Source organism: Tarenaya hassleriana, unplaced genomic scaffold, assembly GCF_000463585.1.
Source record: "Tarenaya hassleriana unplaced genomic scaffold, ASM46358v1 Cleome26, whole genome shotgun sequence".
NCBI classification, from domain to species: Eukaryota; Viridiplantae; Streptophyta; class Magnoliopsida; order Brassicales; family Cleomaceae; genus Tarenaya; species Tarenaya hassleriana.
In genome coordinates, this window is record NW_010965869.1 from 2244149 (window position 1) to 2264958 (window position 20810).

Below are 20810 nucleotides of genomic sequence, written 5' to 3' on the forward strand. Positions count from 1 at the left end.
ACATCTCATCTCTTCTCGTGCTGCTTTCATTTTTTCCCCTCATTTTCTCTCTCTAGCACGAGAGTTTCCCCTTTCTTGTTCCTGGTACTTTCCTGCCCTCCCTTCTTCATCGTCGTCTTCCTCTCTCCTCTCCCTCCCTCTCGGAACCCTAGCCTAAACGTTTCCTTCCGTCGGATATGAGTCCACGAAGAGATCTCTTCTGTTTATGGTATCCCCTCGCGCTGCTCTACAGTGCCAGTTGGGCTTCAGCTGGAGATATAGTTCACCACGACGACACGCTTCCGAAGAGACCTGGCTGCGACAACAATTTTGTGCTGGTGAGTAATTCGACCGGAAGAACCCTATCATGCTGATGTCTTTGATTTAGACTGTTTTTTTTAGAGCTGCTCTTGTTGATATTGGTTGTTAGGGTGGTCTAGGTCTCTTTCTGATTTTGGGTGGAAAATATGGTATTAGGATTTGTTAAGGGTCTCTCCAGCGTTGGAGTTCTGTTTAGGAGGACATATTTTGAGCATGTTTGATTGGAGTCGGTTTATTGCTTCTGATTTTCCATTTCTCTTGATGTTGTCGTCATCTCTGATAATTTTACTTAGTGAATTGTTTGGGAACTTCTAATTTGAGAATCAGTGGCATTCAGATTCGTAAAATGCTGTCTGCGCACAGCAAGATCAGCAGAGAGTTGTCTGCCAGTGCCAAGCCTTAATTCGTAATTGGATGTTTCTCTTTCCGTGAATAAATAAGTTCATGAACAGTTATGGGTTTGTTATTTCTTGAAGACGCAGTAATTTTTGTGGAACCGTCTCCGTTTGTTCATTTGCTTCGTGTTGGACATCTGCGAACTAGAACATAGAGGACTTTTAGTTGCCATGTAGCTAAGATTGATCCTTGTCTTGAGACTCCATGTGCCCTTTCAAATATTATGGTCATCTTTGCGCATGATGCGGCCATAATTTGTTGGATAGGTCAAAGTACCAACTCGAGTTAATGGCGTAGAAGCTGTGGAGTATGTTGGTGTTGGGGCTAGGTTTGGCCCAACTTTGGAATCGAAGGAGAAACATGCTACTCTTACCCGACTTGCTATTGCAGATCCCCCTGATTGCTGCAGCAGACCAAAAAATAAGGTTGAAAATTCGAAGTTCTCTCCTGTGTTGATATGTACTTTATCTTTTATTCTTGGAACATGCATTCCAATGTGTTAACTTGTGTATTTCCCGTTTTGATATTGGATACATTTCGTTTGGCAGCTCACTGGAGAGATCATTCTTGTCCATCGTGGTAACTGTAGCTTCACTACCAAGGCGAACATTGCAGAATCAGCTGGTGCCTCGGCCATGCTTATCATAAACAACAGTACAGGTCATTGACTGAAAATTTGTCAATAACTCAAAACCAAAATGCTTGATTCTGAAAGGTTCCTTAGTTGATAATTCGTAACAAAAAAGAGGCAGGTTTTCCCCTAGAGCCTAACAAGGGTCAAGTGTTCATTTGCAGAGCTTTTCAAGATGGTCTGTGAAGATAATGAAACTAACTTGGACATACACATTCCTGTTGTTATGCTGCCTTTTGATGCCGGCCGAAATCTGAAGAGCTATATGAACAATAACGATTCAGGTGTGCATTAGTTACTTTTTTCTTCTGAACTCAAATTTGTATCGGTTATATATCTTTAGACAACATGCAAAGATTGCTCTTCTTCATTTCCAGACTTGTTATAAGTGTCCTTGCATACTTTATTTAATTCTGTATCTCTCTCTGTCTCTCAATTGTGTTACTGATTGTATTTATGCAGTTACTTTGCAACTGTACTCACCAAAACGCCCAGCGGTTGATGTGGCTGAGGTGTTTCTATGGCTTATGGCTGTCGGTACGATCTTATGTGCTTCTTATTGGTCAGCATGGACCGCCAGGGAAGCAGCTATTGAGCAGGATAAGTTGCTAAAGGTAGTCTTTGGCATCCGAAGTTTGTACACCTTTCTTCCTAGAATGCTTTACGCTACAAAGGAAAGATGAACTATTTTTTTCTCAAGCTTTTATGAGTAATTTTAAAATTTCAGGATGGCTCAGACGAACTTTTGCAGTCAGCAACCACCAGCTCTAGAGGTGTTGTTGATGTCACCGTGATATCAGCAATTTTGTTTGTAGTGGTTGCTTCGGGTTTCCTGATCATGCTTTACAAGCTGATGTCCTTCTGGTTTATCGAAGTATTGGTGGTACTCTTCTGCATTGGTGGTGTAGAGGTGTGCTCTACATAGCCATTGAGCATTTAGTGCTATTCATTTTGTGGGGTTTGTCCCTCGATTGATGTTGAAAGTTTTTGGTGCTATCAGGGCCTGCAAACTTGTTTGATTGCTTTGCTCTCATGGTACGTGTGCTTTTTCTCACAAATTTTATATGTTTAGCATTTTCTCCTGGAACATCTTTACTTCTTTAAAAGCTATGCAAAGGAAATGCCAAAATGGACGCCAGTCTTAATTTTTCAAATAAATTTCAAGTTTTGGTCATGGATGTATCGCTTTTAAATTTTTTATGCTTTTTGCATTGGCGGGGCATAAGGGATTGCTTATGCAACTTTATTTTGTGAATACATATGAAATGATGAAACATATTAGAGAAAAGGAACACTTGGGTGTTAGCTTGTGTATTTTTTCAGGATTCGTTTGTTAAAGGGTATTGCAAAACTGGAACTGACGATGAATTAATTTTAGTCTCAGATGGTTTCGCCGCATCGGAGAATCATATGTCAAAGTTCCGCTCCTGGGGGCAGTGTCATACTTGACTTTGGCTGTCTGTCCCTTTTGCATAACTTTTGCTGTGGTATGGGCAGTTTACCGCGACGTCTCTTTTGCTTGGATAGGACAAGATATCCTTGTAAGCACGAGTTTCATTCATCTCTCTTGATCCCTTTTTTTTCTTAACCGAATTGATTCCATGCTAATTTATTTTGATTTTTAGTGACTCAAATTTGAATATTTTATCCATATCTACATTTGGTTACACCCTACTAAACCCCCCTACTATGCTACTATTCCCTGTATACATGTGTTGTGTGTGTATATAAAGCATCAGGTCCCAGCATCAGTTATATAATTTCCGGTTTTCCCTGTTTGTGAATGTGGTAACTAATGACAGAAGATAGAGCTTAATTATTCTTCTTTGCCAACAGGGAATCTCATTGATAATCACGGTCCTTCAAATTGTTCGTGTGCCTAATCTAAAGGTATTCGAATACATTTCTGGATATCATGCCATGTGTTTTAGTAATACAAACTAAAGATTAATAATTCTCATGTTGTTCACTTCTGATACCCAATTTAATAATTTCCGAAGATGCTCTCGAGGACTTCCCACGTGATATGCAAGCTATAGAAATCGGATATTGGAAATGCAAATCAAGTCGTTAGACACTTAGACTGGAAACTTGCTCCCTGTCAATGTTTAAAAACTTATGGCGATGACTCCGGAGTCTGGGCCATGCCTTTTATTTATATTAGTCTCTAGTAACAATTAAACACCGACTAACATTTGTTAAGTTTTATATGATAACAGGTTGGGTTTGTTCTTCTCAGCTGTGCCTTCATGTATGACATCTTCTGGGTCTTTGTTTCGAAATGGTGGTTCCGTGAGAGCGTGATGATAGTTGTGAGTAATAATTTTTCTTTTCTTTTACTTTTGGGTTCAGAAAACCATTTTCATATGTAGACTTATAAGACAACGTTAGATACACCAACAATGAACTGTTCTTTGTCCACATTTGACATTATGGATTTTTTTCGCCTTTCACCATATTTCCTTCGTACTCATAATAGGTAGCCCGTGGTGACAGAAGTGGAGAGGATGGTATCCCGATGCTTCTGAAGATCCCACGCATGTTTGATCCATGGGGTGGCTACAGCATCATTGGATTTGGCGACATCATCTTACCCGGACTGCTTGTAACCTTTGCTTTGAGGTTAGCGTTCTTGTAAATATCGTACTAAGGATTCATTTCTTGTTTCTTATCTGCTTGTAAGAATATTGCAGGGATGCCTTGGGTAAAATTTGATGTGTTTGACAATAAAGTAAATCGTTTATCATTACTCTGGGCTCTCTCTCTGATCTTTGAGCACAGGAGAAGGTGTGCTTCAATGTTTCATCTAATTGGATTAAATATGGCTCGGTTCTGCAGATATGACTGGCTGGCGAATAAGAGTCTGAAATCAGGGTACTTCGTGGGAGCAATGACAGCTTATGGTTTCGGTACGAGATCTTTTACAACATGACATGGCTGGTCATAATAATAACTAAAATATAGTTCACACTATTTCTACTCACCATCGATGTGTTTGATAAGTTGGTCATCCAATCATCTTTCGTGGATAATGTTCCTCGGAAGAAACTAACTCGAATTTCTGTTAACCCTTGGAAGGTCTCCTCGTCACATATGTTGCGTTGAACTTGATGGACGGACATGGGCAGCCGGCTTTGCTTTACATCGTCCCATTTACGCTTGGTAAGTCCTCACCCCCACAAGTAAACATATGGCGTATATATTCAAACATTGCATAGAATTTTATTTTTCTTTCAGCACTCGAGTCCTAATCAGTAATCGCAACATGAGAGATTTCGGGTCTTGTGGCTTTTCATTTCAACGAGAGTCATGTGTGATCAAAGGGAGAGCATAATTGGGAATTTATGATCAGACTGTTGTTGTTGTTGTTGTCTATCTTCTGTGTTGTTCTTTTTGAGAGAGAGAGAGAGAGTTCCAAGTCTAATGAAAAGAACACGTATGGTTTCAGGTACTCTCATTTTATTAGGGCACAAAAGAGGGGATCTCAAAACTCTCTGGACAATAGGGGAGCCTGACAGACCGTGCCCTCATGTTCGGCTCCAACCGTCCCAATCATAATATTATCAAGTAGCAAAGCAGTTGGTTGTTTATATTAACAGCTTTTAGGTCAGGGATTTGACAAAAAAAAAAAAGGATCCTTTTGTCATATTTCATTTTCCCCTTCAACATCAATGTTTGTAACGAGTCCTCGTTCTACACATCATTACATATATACATTTTCCCCTACCATAAAGCCTAAAGCAGATCTAGCTACAACTAATTGTTGATGCGAATCTGTGGGGGCCGACTGTTCAAGTAAAACGACGTCGGATGGCTGTTTTTTTTCGGTTTTTAAAAGGAAACTGTGAAACGACGTCGTATGAAGAAAAGAAAACAATCTGCTTCTGTCTCGTGTACCCTTCCTTGCCATATTCTCCTTATGTTTGGGCTTGAGAACAGTCTTATTAGACCCAATACGGATTACGGATATTCATTGGGTTAACATTGACCATTTAGAATAAGGATATATAAAAGATATTTTAAAAAAGAATTATTGATAAGCAAACGGAAACGAAGTTTTGGTGGACAAATACGAAATGTACATTATGCATTATATGTGTCTTGAATGTATTAATGTGTTTTTTCCCTCTTCATGTTGTTTATGACAAAGAAATCTTACTTTATAAAATAATTAGCTTTTACATTGGGTTTTATTGATGATACGGTTGAAAGGTTACGTTACGTGTTCAGCTCTGTGTTCTCTTTGCCCATTTAAACACGGGAAGGATACATCAAGGCCACCCTTAGACCACCTCAAGAATAGGGTGTCAAAATGTGTACGGCTCCGTCGCAAGTGAACCATATTTTACCGAATGCGTCACCCCGTCATGTACTGGTTCGCGAAACAAAAAAATATTTCTTTTCTTTATTTTTAATGTTTTTAATATTTTTATTATATTTAATAACTTTTTATTATAATATCTATTCTTTTATCTTATTTTAGAATATTTAATTTATTATATATATATGACTAACAAAATTTAAATTATATTTCTTTAATTAGGTATTGGATTCGCGAATTACCTCGTTTCACTCGCGTCCTAAAATGAGTTAGACAGAACCAAATGTTTTTCAGTTCACTAAAAAAATTGACCGAACTGAATTGAACTCAACAATTTTGAGATCGAGATTCGGTCAATCCGGACTGAACCCACCTGTTTTACACCCATACCAAAAAACAACATAATATTCCACGACGGCCGTCTCGTCGAAGTAAAATAGAACTCCAATTAAGGTTTAAATATAATATGTTATAAATAAAACGAAAAAAAAGTACCAGTACGGTTTAAATATGAAAATTGGAACTTTAGAATTTATATATACGAAAAAAAAAACAAATTTCTTTTTGGTTTGCCTGAGATGTTGAGGTCATCTTCGGCAGTTGCGGATCAGATGCCTTCTGCACGAAACTTCCGACACTATCCCTATCTTGTCCAGTTATTTACTGTTTAACCACGGGGAAACTGCCCGTGGACTCGTGGAGTTTCCTGGGTGTAGGGGTACATTTGTCATTCAATATCAACGGAGGTTCCAACGAGAAGAGGATGATGTGCCACGTGTCATCTTCTCGACCCCCCTTTACTCTTCTTCCTCCTAAGGCCACTGGGAATTTTCCCGCTTCTGAAAAAAAAAAGCTGAAGCTCCGCTTTATCCTTTCTTCGTCTATCGATTCAAATATACCAATGGAAGGAGCTTGAAATTTCTCTGTTTCACTTTAGCTTCCCTGTTCTGCGACTGAGTTTTGGTCTTGAAGCAAACAACATGGCTATCGGAGGCTTGATTTCTAACAGGAACTTCATCGGCTCAGGTATCTCGCTGCTGTCTTTGCTCGTATCGTATTTGGTTTTCAGTCGTTTGCGTGAGATTTAGTGTCTGAGCTTCAGCTGCATTTATGGGATCTTCAGAAGTGGATCTTGACTCATCATTTGCATCCTTGAGATTCATTCGATTTTACTGTAGTTATGAATTTTTCCGAGCTGCATGTCTGAGTTGAAATAACCGTTTCAATCTGCTAGGGTTTTAGTTTTAGCTTTTTCACTTGAATTATATCATTGGAGGCGATGTACATATAGCAAACTAGCAGCCAATTTTGCTTGACTATTGTTACGCAGCCGAACTGTTACTGCGTTCTTTGATGTGGTTCTTGATTATTGTCACGGCATTGGCATTGTCTTAATTTGATATCTTGTTTTTAATGTTTTGAAGATTTCGACGATTGAATTATCTTATCTAGTTCAAGTTCATTGTTCTTTAAGGTCCGCTGCCAGTTGTGTCCTGCACCGATAAGCTTCACTCAATTGCACAACTTTGGCATTTGGTAAAGAAAGCAAGAGTTTGAGAATCAGAGCAAAGGAACTTTTGTTCTAGGGATGATTCAAGAACTGTAGAATTGCAAAAAGTGCTCTGTCTTTCTCGTTCATATCTCTGCACTTAGATATATACAGCGTCTATTACATATATAAAAGGAAAGCTACAGATTACAGAATATGTATATTTAGGTAAGTAAATATTGGAGTATGTAGAGAAGGCAATAGTCTTTGATCATGGCCTGATGTTGTTCATCCGTGATTGTTGTTTCCTTTAGTCTCCATGTCTGATTTGTCCGTTGGTTCCTTCCCAGTTTTGTCTTTTGACTCAAACTCATTTATTTCCTCAACATTTGGAAGGATCACATTTTGCTGATTGGCATACTTTTGTAGGTAATATTTATCACAAAGAAAGATCTGTTCGGCTTAATGAGAGGAAAAGGCTATCTATCACCGGTTCAGAGTATACCGTGAGAAATATGCTTAACCAGGAGTTCAGCACTCAAATCTCAAATGGTATTATCCTGCTTTCTCTCACTCTTCTTATGTTCTTAGTGATTTATACTAAAGCTGTTCTCAATTGTAGCACTGTGCATTGGACGCCAACCTCATCACCTCTCTCTGCGAGCTAGTTTAGGCCATGAATTGGTAGTCAGTAGAAGAGTTGGAAGTTTTCTCCAACCAAGAATAAACCATAGCGTTGGTTTTAAGAACAGTGTCAAGCAATGCAGGATAGCGAAGCTGAATAGATCTCGTGCTTACTACAAATCAGAAGAGCACGATATCACGGAAACAAATATGGAATCACTGCAGTCAGCTGATGGATCGGCAGAGGCTGTTTTGGTTGAAGGAAGTCTGCAGGATGCGTCTCCTTGGTGGCAGCTATTTCCCAAGCGTTGGGTGATTGTATTGTTATGTTTCGCCTCGTTTCTTCTGTGCAATATGGACCGTGTAAGGCTTTTCTTGCTCTTTGAATGAAAATGTGCAGTATATTCTTTTCTATTGCTCGTCTCTAAGTTTCGATGTTCTATCGTAGCTGTATATTGCATCTGAGAGCTAAATAAGATGCTTGTTGCAGGTAAACATGAGCATTGCAATTCTTCCCATGTCACAACAATTTAACTGGAACAGTGCGACAGTTGGCTTAATCCAGTCTTCTTTCTTCTGGGGGTATCTGCTCACACAGGTTTGATTCAGTTCGTCTCTGAAGGATTGATGTTATTTTGCATTTGGAAAAAGTTCCAAGTTATTTTCATATTGCAGTCTAACTATGCAATTTTGTGTGTTTTTCTTGAACACAGATTCTGGGAGGCATATGGGCAGATAAGATTGGCGGGAAGCTAGTTTTGGGTTTCGGTGTCGTGTGGTGGTCCATTGCCACAGTTCTGACACCTATTGCTGCTAGACTCGGTCTCCCATTTTTGCTTACCATGCGTGCGTTCATGGGCATTGGCGAGGTTGACATCTGCTGTATTATTGTTTTTTCCCTCTGCTTATGATCAGACTTGACCTCTTCTCACTGGTAGATCCTTTCTACTATTTTCTTCAGGGTGTTGCTATGCCTGCTATGAACAACATGCTTTCTAAATGGATCCCTGTCTCAGAGAGAAGCAGATCACTTGCTCTCGTGTACAGTGGCATGTACCTCGGCTCTGTTACAGGATTGGCGTTCTCTCCTGTACTAATCCACAAGTTCGGATGGCCATCTGTTTTCTATTCTTTCGGTTCCCTTGGAAGTATATGGTTTGCACTATGGCTAAAATATGTATGAGATCTTCTTCCATGATAGCAGCTGAGATTCTGACATAGAGTTGGAACTCACCAAAAGTCAAAACTAATATTTTCTACACCACAGGCATATAGCTCTCCTAAAGATGACCCAAACCTAACTGAAGAAGAAAAGAAGGTCATACTTGGTGGTAGCAAACCGCGGGAACCAGTTACGGTCATTCCATGGAAGCTTATACTATCCAAAGCCCCTGTCTGGGCTCTCATAATCTCCCACTTTTGTCATAACTGGGGAACATTCATACTTCTTACATGGATGCCCACATATTACAATCAGGCACGTAATGACTCCACTTATTTCCACGTGGCTTAACGGTTTTTATTTTAACGAGTAAATAAAATTTGTCGCTGTATGCTTCCGCCTTGATCCTGTTCCAGGTGTTGAAGTTCAACCTCACTGAATCAGGGCTCTTTTGCGTCTTGCCATGGTTAACAATGGCTGTTTTTGCAAATCTTGGAGGGTGGATTGCTGATACTCTCGTGAGCAAAGGTCTTTCCATAACAGCAGTTCGCAAGGCAAGAGAGTACTTTATTCTGGTCTCCTGTCGATGTGTCTCTTCTCATTTCCTGTGTGGTGTTATGCTCAAACGTGATACACCAATGTTCTGTGCCGTGTCGATGGTTTCCATAAAAGGAATGAAAATGAATTCTGTAGTGATAATTTAGTCTCATAAGCCAGTTATGATTGGGCTCAACACAACCAAAATAGTTTCTGCTAATAAAACCTCAAATGTTGCAGATAATGCAATCAATCGGTTTTCTGGGCCCCGCCTTCTTCCTGACACAGCTAAGCCATGTCAAAACTCCGGCAATGGCTGTTCTGTGCATGGCATGCAGTCAGGTTTGTCACCTTCTTTACCCCTCACCGTCGCTGTTAGTTATGTTCTCATCTTTTCGTATCTTCGTCGGTTGTTGTGGGTGAAACGATTCTCATGCTGAGAGGCTGCTCATATCCATAATCTCATCTGGTAGTTGTCTCGTGATGAGCAGAGGCCAGAGATTAAAAGATGGCTTGTTCATGTTTTTTTAGTGGCTCCTCAGCTCACATTCACCTTTAATTCAATGTATGCACGAAAAGGTGGTGATGGTGGGTCAAAATTCTCAAATCTGACAAAGAGTATGAATTCATGTTGTCCCGGCAGGGCTCTGATGCGTTCTCTCAATCGGGTCTCTATTCGAATCACCAAGACATTGGGCCGCGCTATGCAGTGAGATATCACAATCTCTTATATATGTTATCCCTTGATATTATCCTGTGTTCATCTGTTGTTTCTGCCTCAGTTCCGTTAGTATTACTATTTGAAGGAGGATTTTTCATAATGACTGCTCCTAAAAAAGGAAAATCAAATGCAGGGTGTACTGTTGGGACTGTCGAACACAGCAGGAGTGCTAGCTGGTGTGTTTGGCACCGCAGCTACTGGCTACATTCTCCAACGAGGTGCATACCATTATGGCTTAGAATAATGGCTTCTTAACGTTTCTTTTGTTTATAACCATCCGGAGTTTGCGCTTGGCTACATGTGTAGGTACATGGGACGATGTGTTCAAAGTAGCAGTTGCACTGTACATTGTCGGAACGTTGGTATGGAACTTCTTTGCTACCGGAGAGAAGGTTTTCGACTAAGCCAACGGACAGTGCCCATGGGCCAGTAAACTCACTTCTTAAGAATGCCTCCCAAAACAAAATCTAAACAAAAGCAACCCGATTAGCAGCCGCAGTGCCATTGGCATTAAACATAAGCACATGGAAGGCTTAAAAGGAGAAAAAAAAAATCTGCAAAAGGTTTGAGAATGTTTTTCTCTCTTCTTCTCACCGTAAACTCTGTATCTCTATATATATGCATTTGCTTTATGCTCCAATACCTGAATCCTCTCATTCATTGATTGTGCGTCTGCATCGGTATGCATCTACATTAAATACCTTCGTCTCTGTTTGCTAGCTTAGCTAATGGAGTTTTTATATATATGCCATTCGTTTCGTATTAAATGCGAAGGATAAATCATGCATGTAGATGGCAACATGTGAAGAAACCCATGGAGAAACCAATATATACATAACAAAGTACATAAATATTCAACATTCACGACACAAACCCATATACGTTGTTCGAAACAAAAGAGACGGAACTTGTACAGGAAACAGGGGAATGATACAGGGCTACATGCAAACACATACTTTGCTATACAACCTCTCCTTTTTCTTTATATCATCATTATTATCGAATCAATCATTGTCGCCATCCAAACGGGATTGGGCCCATTCTCCTTCCAGCTTTCTGCAATCAAATGGACTACCCATGTGTTACTACTACTAGCAATGAATGCTAACATATATATATATACACACACACACAGACACGTGTTCTGCTTCTTCTATTCAGACAGATGTGTATCTGGTAAACTCTCTCCCCATAAATGGTAAATTGGAAAACTTGTTTATATTATGACCAAGTTGAAATTGCTCAGTGGGTCAACATCCATTTCCACGCAAATACATCAGAGCTAACAGAGAAATGGATGATTACATGTCTGTGTTGCCATATGTGATACCTTTTGGTTGTTTTTAACATGACTGCGTATCCACATGCACAGGGAAGGGAACACCTATAGATTATAGAATGTAAAAGAATATGAGAATGCTAACTTCTCAGATCTATGAAAGGAACCACGAGTAAATAATTGTGGGGAATCCTTAATTCAGACGGAAATTCTCATCAACTGGAAACTAACTAATTGCTGCCAATTTCTTGAAGAGTAACTTACCTCATTTCCCAATGCTGGATTGCCACTTAATCTGCAAAACCTGCCACCTCTCTTGTCGCCACTGTTGGCCGAGGACTATGAGGCCCATCACAGTGGCAGCAATGAAAATCGACCAAAATGAATTGGCCTCTTTCGCATGTGCGTACAAGGAAGCCGCACTTCTTCTCCACCAAGCTTCACAGGGGATGTTTCGTTCTTCATGCTTGTCATCTTTAGCAGCCCCTATAGTAGGCGAAATATCCGGAATAGGTTCCTTTTCCTCGTACACATTCGATCCACCAATTGTTCTTTCATCATCCAGAGAACTGATGGCTGCATTGTATATGATGCTTTCTTCTTTTTTACCTTTATCTCCGATAAATTGAAGTCCTGAAAACTCATTCGATAAGTTCAACCCCTTCAGAGTCAAATCTCCTTCCTCTTTTACCTGTGTCATGGCGTCTTCTTCAAGACCAAATCCAAAGTCGATCTTCTTGCTTAACTTATCTTCACGTGTCTCAGCTTCACTTTGTTCCAATGGTAGATTCTCATGCTCGCTTAGAGGGAAAGTGAAGTGGCGAGACATGAACAGAGGATAAGATGTTTCTGCCTCATAGTGAGTAGCTCCCTTGTCATCATCTTTCAACTCCATCCCTTTTGGACCAGGAGAAGCAGCATATGCTGAAGCCGTAAGTGACACAACTTCCCAATCGTTTCCATGACTAGTATTCTCTTCTCCTTCCTCTTTGTCTGACATTGTAGACCACAAGCTTTCCTGAAGTCTAAACCAAAAATAATACAGAAATATTAGAAAGGCCATTTGATTTAACTATAAAAGTTCAGAAATCTGGCAGAACTTCAACTATTACGGCTCGTCTGAAATGTCCATTTAACAAACTAGCCTGGCTAATCTGATTAATAGAACCACTACCACAAGAGAAAGAATGCATGTCTGACTCTGTTTCAGACAAGAGAAAGAAAGCATGTCTGTTTCTAAATTGTCTGAAATAGTCAATGAAAATCCTAAATCAAGTTTGGCTCTTAATTTTCAGACACTAAAAATTTCAGTACTGAACAATCCTCAACCATACTAAGGACGTAATCATGCAAATGTTTCAAACAAGAACAACCATCACACGATATTGCCAGAGAGCCCGCCAAGAGCAATACTCACCAAGTAGCAAAGATCAACAAATGGGTACCAGAAATCAAACTCAACAAATTGAACTTAACAGGCGAAAACACAGGAAAGGGTGGGAAATTGTAAATGATTCCACGCATCACTTGGGAAAGAATACCTCATCCGTTAAGGAGATACATGTGAGAAGTAAAGATAAGGGAGAGCATCAAGTGATTCAATTATGCAAAAGGATTAGAACAAATACGGTAGATCAGCTCAAGGTAAACTATACTAGTAACTAGTTAGACTGCATAAACCAAACTAAACCGTTAAACTCGCAACAAGAACATCAAACTGATTCAGTTCGCAAACATCATGATCATCATATGATTTTCTGTTGATCTAATGAATCCAGACTAGACTGATCGCAAAGACGTACAGGATTAAACCACCAATCCTGCACCAAAAGAAAGAAGAAAAGATCACCCAAGTAACAACAATATGAAGCGACCCCAAATCTACCGAAACATAACCAAAACCCGAAAGACGTGAAAACAAGGAAGACAATCAATCAAAACAGTATCGAATCTCGGACAGGAACCAGATTAAACCGCAACTGTTCGTCAACGGGGAGAACAAAGTAAGAAGAGGGAAACCGATTATACTCACAGAAAGTTGAATAGATGAGAACTCAAACGGTGTGAATTCGATGGAGGAGGCAGAGAGGACAGAGAACGTGTTGACGAACTCTACGACAAAGAAGATTGAGATGATGGAGGGATGAGGCGATCTAGCTAAAACTGCCTCGAATACTCTGCAAAGCGAATTATTTTCGTTTATTTAAATTATTAAATATATGTTAAAAATGATGGGAACCGGAAACTGGGGGGACCAGTCACCAGTCTCTCGATCGTGCGGAAGACCTGACCTTCCTGTTTAACCGGCGGTATGGATAAACCGGTAAAGGACAGTGATGATGATTCGACGTGAATAATATCCAAGCGTACACGTCATCATTCACCTCCAGAATACACATGGGATCGTTTTTTAAGCACAAGAGCCCAATAAAGGCCCATTGGGTTTATAATGTTGGGGTCATTAAAGCCCAATATTGTCATCATAAAACAAATCGAATTTTTAATGGGCCTGGGCCATGTAATGAAAAAGAAAATAAACAGACTACGTCAAACTTCGTTTACATTATTATTTGTTTAAAAAAAAAACAAATAAAGGCCCATTAGGTTTATAATGTTGGGGTCATCAAAGCCCAATATTGTCATATAAAACAAATCAAATATTTAATGGATAGAAAAAAATATCTCAAAATTTTTTAAAGGTAATATTAATTTATGAATTTGTAGGTGCATTTATTTATTTTCGAATTTATATTTTTGAATACAATAATTTCTAAATTTGTTTAACAATTTTATAATCATCTATAATATTAATTGACTAAAACAAAATTTAGGAATTAGTGTGTTTAAAAATATAAGTTTAGAAATTATTATATTAATAAAAAATACAAGTTTAAAAATTATTTTATTAAAAAATATGAATTTGAGAATAAATAAATACACTTAAAAATTTAAAAATTAATATTATATCAAATAAGTTGAGGAATTGTGAGATATTCTTCACAAAAGAAAATAAACATACCACGTCAAACTTCGTTTACATTATTATTATTTTTTTAAAGAAAGAAAGGGGAGACGTTGACTGGGATATTATAGAAAGACCAAAACCGCGTAACAATGGCGGTGGGTATTAAATGGGATCCAACTCGGAAATGGGAGTCAGATTTCATCAAAGTAAGTAAAGATGGTTCTCGACACATTCACATGGAGGATCACTCACTTCTCCCTTCTCGAAAAGGTCAAGTTTTACCACTCGGACGAGTTTCCAGTTGGTGGTAGCCTTTGGTACCTCTCTCTCTCTCTCTCTCTCTCTCTCTCTCTCTCTCTCTCTGCATAGATAGATACCCAATTCGGAAATTGAAGTGATGGGTTTTTTTATATGTATAAATTTATGAATAGGAAGTTGCAAATTGGACCAGGAGGGGATGGGGATGGGTGGGGCAGTTCGTTGGCTGTTTACCTGAGTTTGTCGGATGCAACAAAACCCGCCACCTTCACTAGAGCCAAACTCAGAGTGTTGAATCAGACCAACCACTCCAAAAACCTGCAGAGACAGCGTATCCAAAGTTCCTTTACGGGTTTGTAGGGTTTTAGATTTTGATTATATATCTTACATTAATCATTGTTTTTTTTCCATATTATTACAGTTAACCACTGGTTTGGAAGTTCTGATCCGACATTGGGGTTTCAGAAGTTCATGCCTCTCAAGGACCTCTCTCAAGATGCTTCTTCATCGGGCTACCTTGTGAACGATACCTTGGTTCTTCAAGCTGAATTCGAAGAAATTCGTAAAACTTGACAAAATCCTGTGTGTGTGTGTGTGATTCCCATTTTCACATTATGTTTTCTATCGTGCTATGAACATTTTCGGAATGTCATTAGTGGCCCAAAAATATGATTCCAAGTCAACGTCTGTTACAAAAAAAAAAATGTAGGCAAAATCATCTTTTATGCCAAATGATGGGGCTATAATGCCCAAGCAGTTGAAAGAAGAACTTCACTCTTTTTGTGCAAAAATAAAAAACACAATTCTCAAAGCTGTTTTCTTCCAATTCCTCACGACATGTTCTTCATATTACAGACATCATCAGATTCAAAAAAAGAACAATTAGAGAGAGAAAAAAAGAGAGAGAGAGATCGAACAGTCTTGTCCTGTCTCACTGGGACTGGGGTTGGTGAGGGTTGAACTTGACGGATTCGCGATATATGAGCTCCTTTATATTCTCTTCGGTGAGGGAAGGTTGCTCGAAATCAAAACTGAACGGCCTCCCACACACTGGCTCCTCGTTTATGTCATGCAGTGGTCCCAGGTACTGATGGCACAATGCTTCATCCACTGCGTTTTTAAAAGAAAAGACATGAAAGAGTTATATGCATATTCTATGTAGACAGATCCATATTTGGCTACTGGAACGATCCAAATCCAGTCCATCGGCAAAAGGGTCGTGGCGATGAAGTGATGTTATGCACTACTAACCAGTGATGCGTCTGCTAGGATCAAAGACGAGCATTTTCTCGAGCAAATCAACGGCACCAGGTGACATGCTGGGAAACCTAGCTGCAAAGTTCTGCCTCGGGTACTGTGGAAGCTGTCTCACGTATCTTCTCGCATTGTCACTCCTTAAGAATCCCAGGCTCGTTTCATCAGGTGAACCTATAAGCTGTTTAATAAACCAGATCCTTGTTGCATCAAACATATGGTAAGCACCTTATATGGTTAGCAATCTATAAAGAAAGCTTCTTAACGGACCCGGTTGGCTAAGATCCTTTTAAAAGCAAAAACACCACCATCCAACCAGCCCCAAAACGAAGTAATAGTACCTCAGTGATGAGTCTGAGCTGATGAACGTAATCCTTGCCGGGAAACAATGGCTCCCTGGTCATTATTTCACCGAGTATGCAACCGACCGACCATATATCAATTGCCGCTGTGTATTCTGAGCAATTAAGGAGCAATTCTGGTGCTCGATACCAACGTGTAACAACATATTCGGTCATGAAGTCTGTCTCAGATTTTGTTCTTGCAAGCCCGAAATCCCCAATCTTGAGGTCACAATTTGCATTCAGAAGCAAGTTGCTGGGCTTTAGATCACGATGCAATACATTGGCCGAATGTACATACTTGAGCCCACGTAACAACTGATACAGGAAGAACTGCAAATTGTAGAAATGGTGATTATCACATTACTGACCCCCAGTTCTGAAGCTTTGAAACAGAAAGGCAAGTAACTCCAAAATAAAAAAACGCCGAAATTTCAGCTACAGACACGGAGCATGGAAAAATTAATGCATACCCGACAATGATCATCAGTTAATGGTTGGTTTGAGCGTATAATCTGGTGAAGGTCAGTGTCCATTAACTCAGAAACTATGTAAACATCGTTGAAATTCTCCCGTTGTGGTGGTCTGATTATGTCCTTTATGGCAATAACCTGAAATGAAAATTGAAAACCTCGTTAGCCAAAATGAATGTTTCCACGAAAAGAAATACTGAAAACATAAGTGGTAAGCTTCATAAACAAGCTTACATTTTCATGATCCATGTGCCTCAGAAGCTTAATCTCCCTCAAAGTTCTTTTGGCGTCAATGATGTTGTCAAATGCATTACCAATCTTCTTAATGGCTACCTCTTCGCCATTCTCCGAGTTCAAAGCGGCGCTGATCAAACAAGGCAAATCGAAAGCAAAAACCGATGAACAGATGAAAAATCTTTCTTCAAAATGGTCAGTACTCATTTTCCAGATACCAATTGATAAATGAGCTATGGCCTGCTGGTACAAAATCTCGAGTTTGAAAACCAGTTCGAGTTAATCAGTCTAAATTGGCCAAAACCCCCGAAAGCAATATCAATCAGCTGTAGGAACCCTAATCCACAAGTTCAGCGAGATGCAGGAACGCAGCCCAAATATATCGGTAAGATCATCGAAAATAATCGAAATTAAGAACAACCCACCAAACAAAACACCACCTTGTTAGGGAAATCGTTAATAGAAACAAGAGATTTCACCAGAAACCAAGAAGTTTCTACAAGACCAGGAGTAAAAATAGAAGTTTCGATCACCTAGCAAGAAAATGGTCAAATTTCTTCAGGGAAAGAACACGGAAATCCTTAAACAAAATAGTCGGATTTCATCAAACCCAGAAAACATAAGAAGGGAGAAGACCGAAGAACTCACCAGACGATACCGTAAGCGCCTCTGCCGATGGGGCGAAGAGGAGGAACATACTTTCTGGAAACTTCGAAGAGGTTCCCGTAGACATTGTACTGAACATAGCAGCCGCCATGTGTGGGCACTCCTTTGATGCTTTGGTCGCCGGAACCACCGAAGCATGTCTCCGCCGACATGTCTCCTTACTCCCTAATTCCAACCCCCAAATCCAGCAAACAGAGGAAATACTCACCCCAGAGAGAGAGAGAGAGAGAGAGAGAGAGAGAGCGAGAGAGCAGAAATGGGGGGAGACTAAAGCATTTGTAGGTCGTTGGCAAATCTGCGTGGAGAGAAGGAGAAATACGTGCGAAGTGTGACCCTTTTGAAGGGCGAGTCCCCTCGGACTATCCGTGAAGAAATGGGCTTTTTTTTTTTTTACTTTTTCCGTATTATTTGCATCATTTTTCGCCATATCCATCCCAATCTCACATCATTAGGCACCGGAGATTTTCCCTTTGCTTTCAAATAATTTTGCTGTGGACTTCTCTTCCTTATGTTATAAATTATTATAATGAGTAGAATGGTATTTTTTTTTTATTTCCTTTTGTGAATTCCGGTTATGACTTTGAAACTGGTCCAAAACCGTGGCTTGGCTGAACAATGACCTTTGACACAAGATTCCATTATCATGGTGGGTGGTTCAACGCCACTTCCGGACTTCGTGATAATTTCAATCATGAAATTGCAAAGAAATGCACATCTGAAGGGTAAAGCCATAGATTTATGGAATAATGCTCATATGACTTGTCAACGTTTGATATCAAACTTGGACAGTTGTTATGAGGCAGACAACACCAATATTGCATTTATGATTTGGAGTAATCCGATTACAAAATGCATATACACACACATCATAAGGAACTAGTGATATTACTAATATAGGCCAAACCTTACATCTCAACCCAACAAGACCACCAAGACAGCTTCTACATATTACATTCGAGAACAAGATGGAACACTTAAACCATCTGTACAAACAAGTTGAACTTACTAAGGCCCTTTCACACCCTTCTGCCCTGTGAAATTTTTTCCTGCTGCCCTTTTTGGCGACAGTGCACCACTTGACCTGATGTTTCCCAATAGAGCGTCTCTCCCAGACAACACTATCTTGAAGAAGCTGTCCACTTCATTTGAAACAAGATCCAGCCCCTCTGACAGCTCTGTGACCGAGTTCTTTAGTGGTTCCAAGGCAATGGGAACTGACCCATCTTCGATGCCGGGGTACAGTTTCTTCAAGCCCACTTCGACTGCCTCAACCTCTTTTAGAACTGTTAGCCCACCTGACAAAAATATGTTTTTGATCTCTGCGTTTATGTTGAGTTGCATTTCCGTGAAAGCTTCCGCCCATGGAAGCTCGTCTGACACAGATATATACAAAAGGTTCTGGGATGAACCGGAAAATGCTGCAGCAAAGACACCAGAGATGTATAAAGTCTTAACCTTTACCCCATACAGAGCTCGCATGAGTACTTTTCCCTTTGCCGAGTTTTTCACCTTGGGAAGAGTCAACGATCCTACAAGGCTGTTCAAGATCGTGTGGCAGTTTTCAATTCTCTGGTTCCTCGAGACAATGTGTTGCCTCCAGCTGTCAAGGGAAGATCGTGCCTTCAAAAGATTCTTAGGGCAGTTGGTCTCCAAGTTATGCAAAGCAAATTGGAGCGAGAGATGGCCCTGGTTAAGACGGGTGAGCTCTGAGCTGAAGGCATTGCAGAGATCAAGCAGTTTCACGCTAATGTCCAGATACACATCAATCCACTCATCTTCCCAGGCCGAAACTGGAAGCTCTAGATCGGTTATGAGGGTTTTGATGCTCTTATGGGTCTCACAAAGAGATTCCATTGCTTGTTTCATCCATGAGAAGGTAAGGATGTCCTTCTTGTGTTTTGGTATGAGTTTCCTAATAGTATCCGCCAAGTTCACCTCGAAACTGTTCAACAGAGAGAGGAGCTTCGACGATAGATCTGCGTTCTTTGGGGATAAAATTTTAAATGGGTTCCCAAACGGGAAAAACCCACGCGGTGGATCCTGTGGACGGCTCATGTTCTAGTATTCGCTGAAAATAAGAAACAGGATGAAAAGAAGAAAGAAAATTAAGCAACATATCATTATTCCGACATCATAAGACCAGCACATACATATATCATAAACAACAAAAGAATGAAACAAGAACACTGTGTTTCTATCTAGAATCCAAATCAAATCCATCGCAACGATGGTATGGGCAAAATATTCATCCCACAGTATTCATGATGAGTTCCCAGTTTGGAGCTTTTCAACAGATCTAACGCAGGGAAACAAAACATGCCAATCAGAGCAAAAAGCTAAGATATCGCCTCTACATCAAATCTCCTCTACATCAAATCCGTTCTTCCACTGTATAAAATACAGCAAACAACATAGTTCGAAGTTTTTTCCAAAAATCGAATCCATTAGAACTCCCGAATACGGAATTCTCTCAGGAAACTGACTTCAAATCAACAGATCCGCTGCCTGATCCTAAAAATCTATTACCAAATTCCGGAAAAAAAGACCATCTAATCAGTGACAAACAAAACCGATATCTTAACATCTGATTCCGAAGAATCCATATCAAAAAGAGAAGAAACAAGCAAAGATTGACCCAGTATTATCACAGAGATGGCAATAAAATGAATGAGAAACCAATGAATTATAGAGTCAACGACAAATACGTACATCAAAACTCACCTAAAGCGATAGATCCTCCGATAAAACTACAGATTACTCAAAAAAGCTGCCCAAATCGCCTGAAAGAACTTTCAAGCACATAAGAATCCGAAGATAAAATCCCAGAAACCGCAAAACAGATCAAATTCCTATCCACCAAACAACTACAAGACAAGCACGATATAGGATTTTTCTCACGGAGACACGAAAGAGAAATCAAATTCGAGAAATGGGTCAGCGATTCGTACCAAAATCGGCACAAACGGAGATCAGGAATTTCCAGGAAATTACGATTCAAAAAAGCGTTCTTGTACGACCAGTCACAAAATTGCCGTATCTACAAGGATAGACACGAGAAATTAAGGTCGTCAGTGATTTGGTAGACGATAAGGATTATGTTTGCGTCACGAGTCTGTGACGAAGATATGCGACAGACCAACACGTGTACGGTTGAGATGT

At 39.8% G+C, this 20810-nt stretch overlaps 6 protein-coding genes across 10 annotated transcripts; 3 read left to right on the plus strand and 3 right to left on the minus strand.

The window, feature by feature from the left end:
* LOC104817025 (signal peptide peptidase-like 4) lies at positions 1-5037 on the plus strand. The gene is made up of 14 exons (XM_010546085.2): positions 1-317; positions 963-1121; positions 1245-1356; positions 1492-1611; positions 1790-1941; positions 2055-2237; positions 2328-2362; positions 2706-2868; positions 3164-3217; positions 3547-3639; positions 3807-3949; positions 4166-4236; positions 4406-4489; positions 4776-5037. The coding sequence occupies exons 1-14, from the start codon at positions 177-179 to the stop codon at positions 4883-4885; spliced, it is 1620 nt and encodes a 539-aa protein (XP_010544387.1). The 5' UTR covers positions 1-176; the 3' UTR covers positions 4886-5037.
* A 1426-nt stretch (positions 5038-6463) lies between these two features.
* Positions 6464-10881, plus strand: LOC104817026 (ascorbate transporter, chloroplastic-like). 2 transcript variants are annotated; one of them, XM_010546087.2, is made up of 13 exons: positions 6464-6674; positions 7123-7179; positions 7525-7689; positions 7760-8124; positions 8252-8359; positions 8475-8630; positions 8723-8938; positions 9029-9238; positions 9340-9477; positions 9701-9802; positions 10104-10169; positions 10315-10399; positions 10488-10881. In XM_010546087.2, the coding sequence occupies exons 1-13, from the start codon at positions 6629-6631 to the stop codon at positions 10583-10585; spliced, it is 1812 nt and encodes a 603-aa protein (XP_010544389.1). In that variant the 5' UTR covers positions 6464-6628; the 3' UTR covers positions 10586-10881. The 2 variants fall into 2 exon arrangements, with proteins under 2 accessions (XP_010544389.1, XP_010544390.1); XM_010546088.1 differs by lacking the exon at positions 7123-7179 and having other exon boundaries at positions 6465-6674; positions 7567-7689.
* Positions 10882-10982: 101 nt separating this feature from the next.
* On the minus strand, positions 10983-13567 carry LOC104817027 (ATG8-interacting protein 2-like). The gene is made up of 5 exons (XM_010546093.1): positions 13493-13567; positions 13263-13280; positions 11725-12485; positions 11512-11565; positions 10983-11237 (listed from the first exon to the last, which is right to left on the minus strand). The coding sequence occupies exon 3, from the start codon at positions 12458-12460 to the stop codon at positions 11726-11728; it is 735 nt and encodes a 244-aa protein (XP_010544395.1). The 5' UTR covers positions 12461-12485; positions 13263-13280; positions 13493-13567; the 3' UTR covers positions 10983-11237; positions 11512-11565; position 11725.
* A 999-nt stretch (positions 13568-14566) lies between these two features.
* Positions 14567-15366, plus strand: LOC104817029 (MATH domain and coiled-coil domain-containing protein At3g58260-like). Its single transcript, XM_010546095.2, has 3 exons — positions 14567-14742; positions 14857-15014; positions 15105-15366. Exons 1-3 carry the CDS (start codon positions 14642-14644, stop codon positions 15254-15256), a joined length of 411 nt encoding a protein of 136 aa, XP_010544397.1. The 5' UTR covers positions 14567-14641; the 3' UTR covers positions 15257-15366.
* A 74-nt stretch (positions 15367-15440) lies between these two features.
* On the minus strand, positions 15441-18008 carry LOC104817028 (mitogen-activated protein kinase 4-like). The gene is made up of 6 exons (XM_010546094.2): positions 17634-18008; positions 16986-17115; positions 16752-16889; positions 16279-16611; positions 15935-16118; positions 15441-15793 (listed from the first exon to the last, which is right to left on the minus strand). The coding sequence occupies exons 1-6, from the start codon at positions 17801-17803 to the stop codon at positions 15615-15617; spliced, it is 1134 nt and encodes a 377-aa protein (XP_010544396.1). The 5' UTR covers positions 17804-18008; the 3' UTR covers positions 15441-15614.
* Positions 18009-18449: 441 nt separating this feature from the next.
* LOC104817031 (protein BPS1, chloroplastic-like) lies at positions 18450-20710 on the minus strand. Of its 4 annotated transcripts, none has more exons than XM_010546096.2 (3): positions 20600-20710; positions 20373-20431; positions 18450-19719 (listed from the first exon to the last, which is right to left on the minus strand). In XM_010546096.2, exon 3 carries the CDS (start codon positions 19704-19706, stop codon positions 18657-18659), a length of 1050 nt encoding a protein of 349 aa, XP_010544398.1. In that variant the 5' UTR covers positions 19707-19719; positions 20373-20431; positions 20600-20710; the 3' UTR covers positions 18450-18656. The 4 variants fall into 4 exon arrangements, with proteins under 4 accessions (XP_010544398.1, XP_010544400.1, XP_010544399.1 ...); XM_010546098.2 differs by having other exon boundaries at positions 20361-20431; XM_010546097.2 differs by lacking the exon at positions 20373-20431 and having other exon boundaries at positions 20600-20705.
* Between the last annotated feature and the right edge of the window lie 100 nt (positions 20711-20810).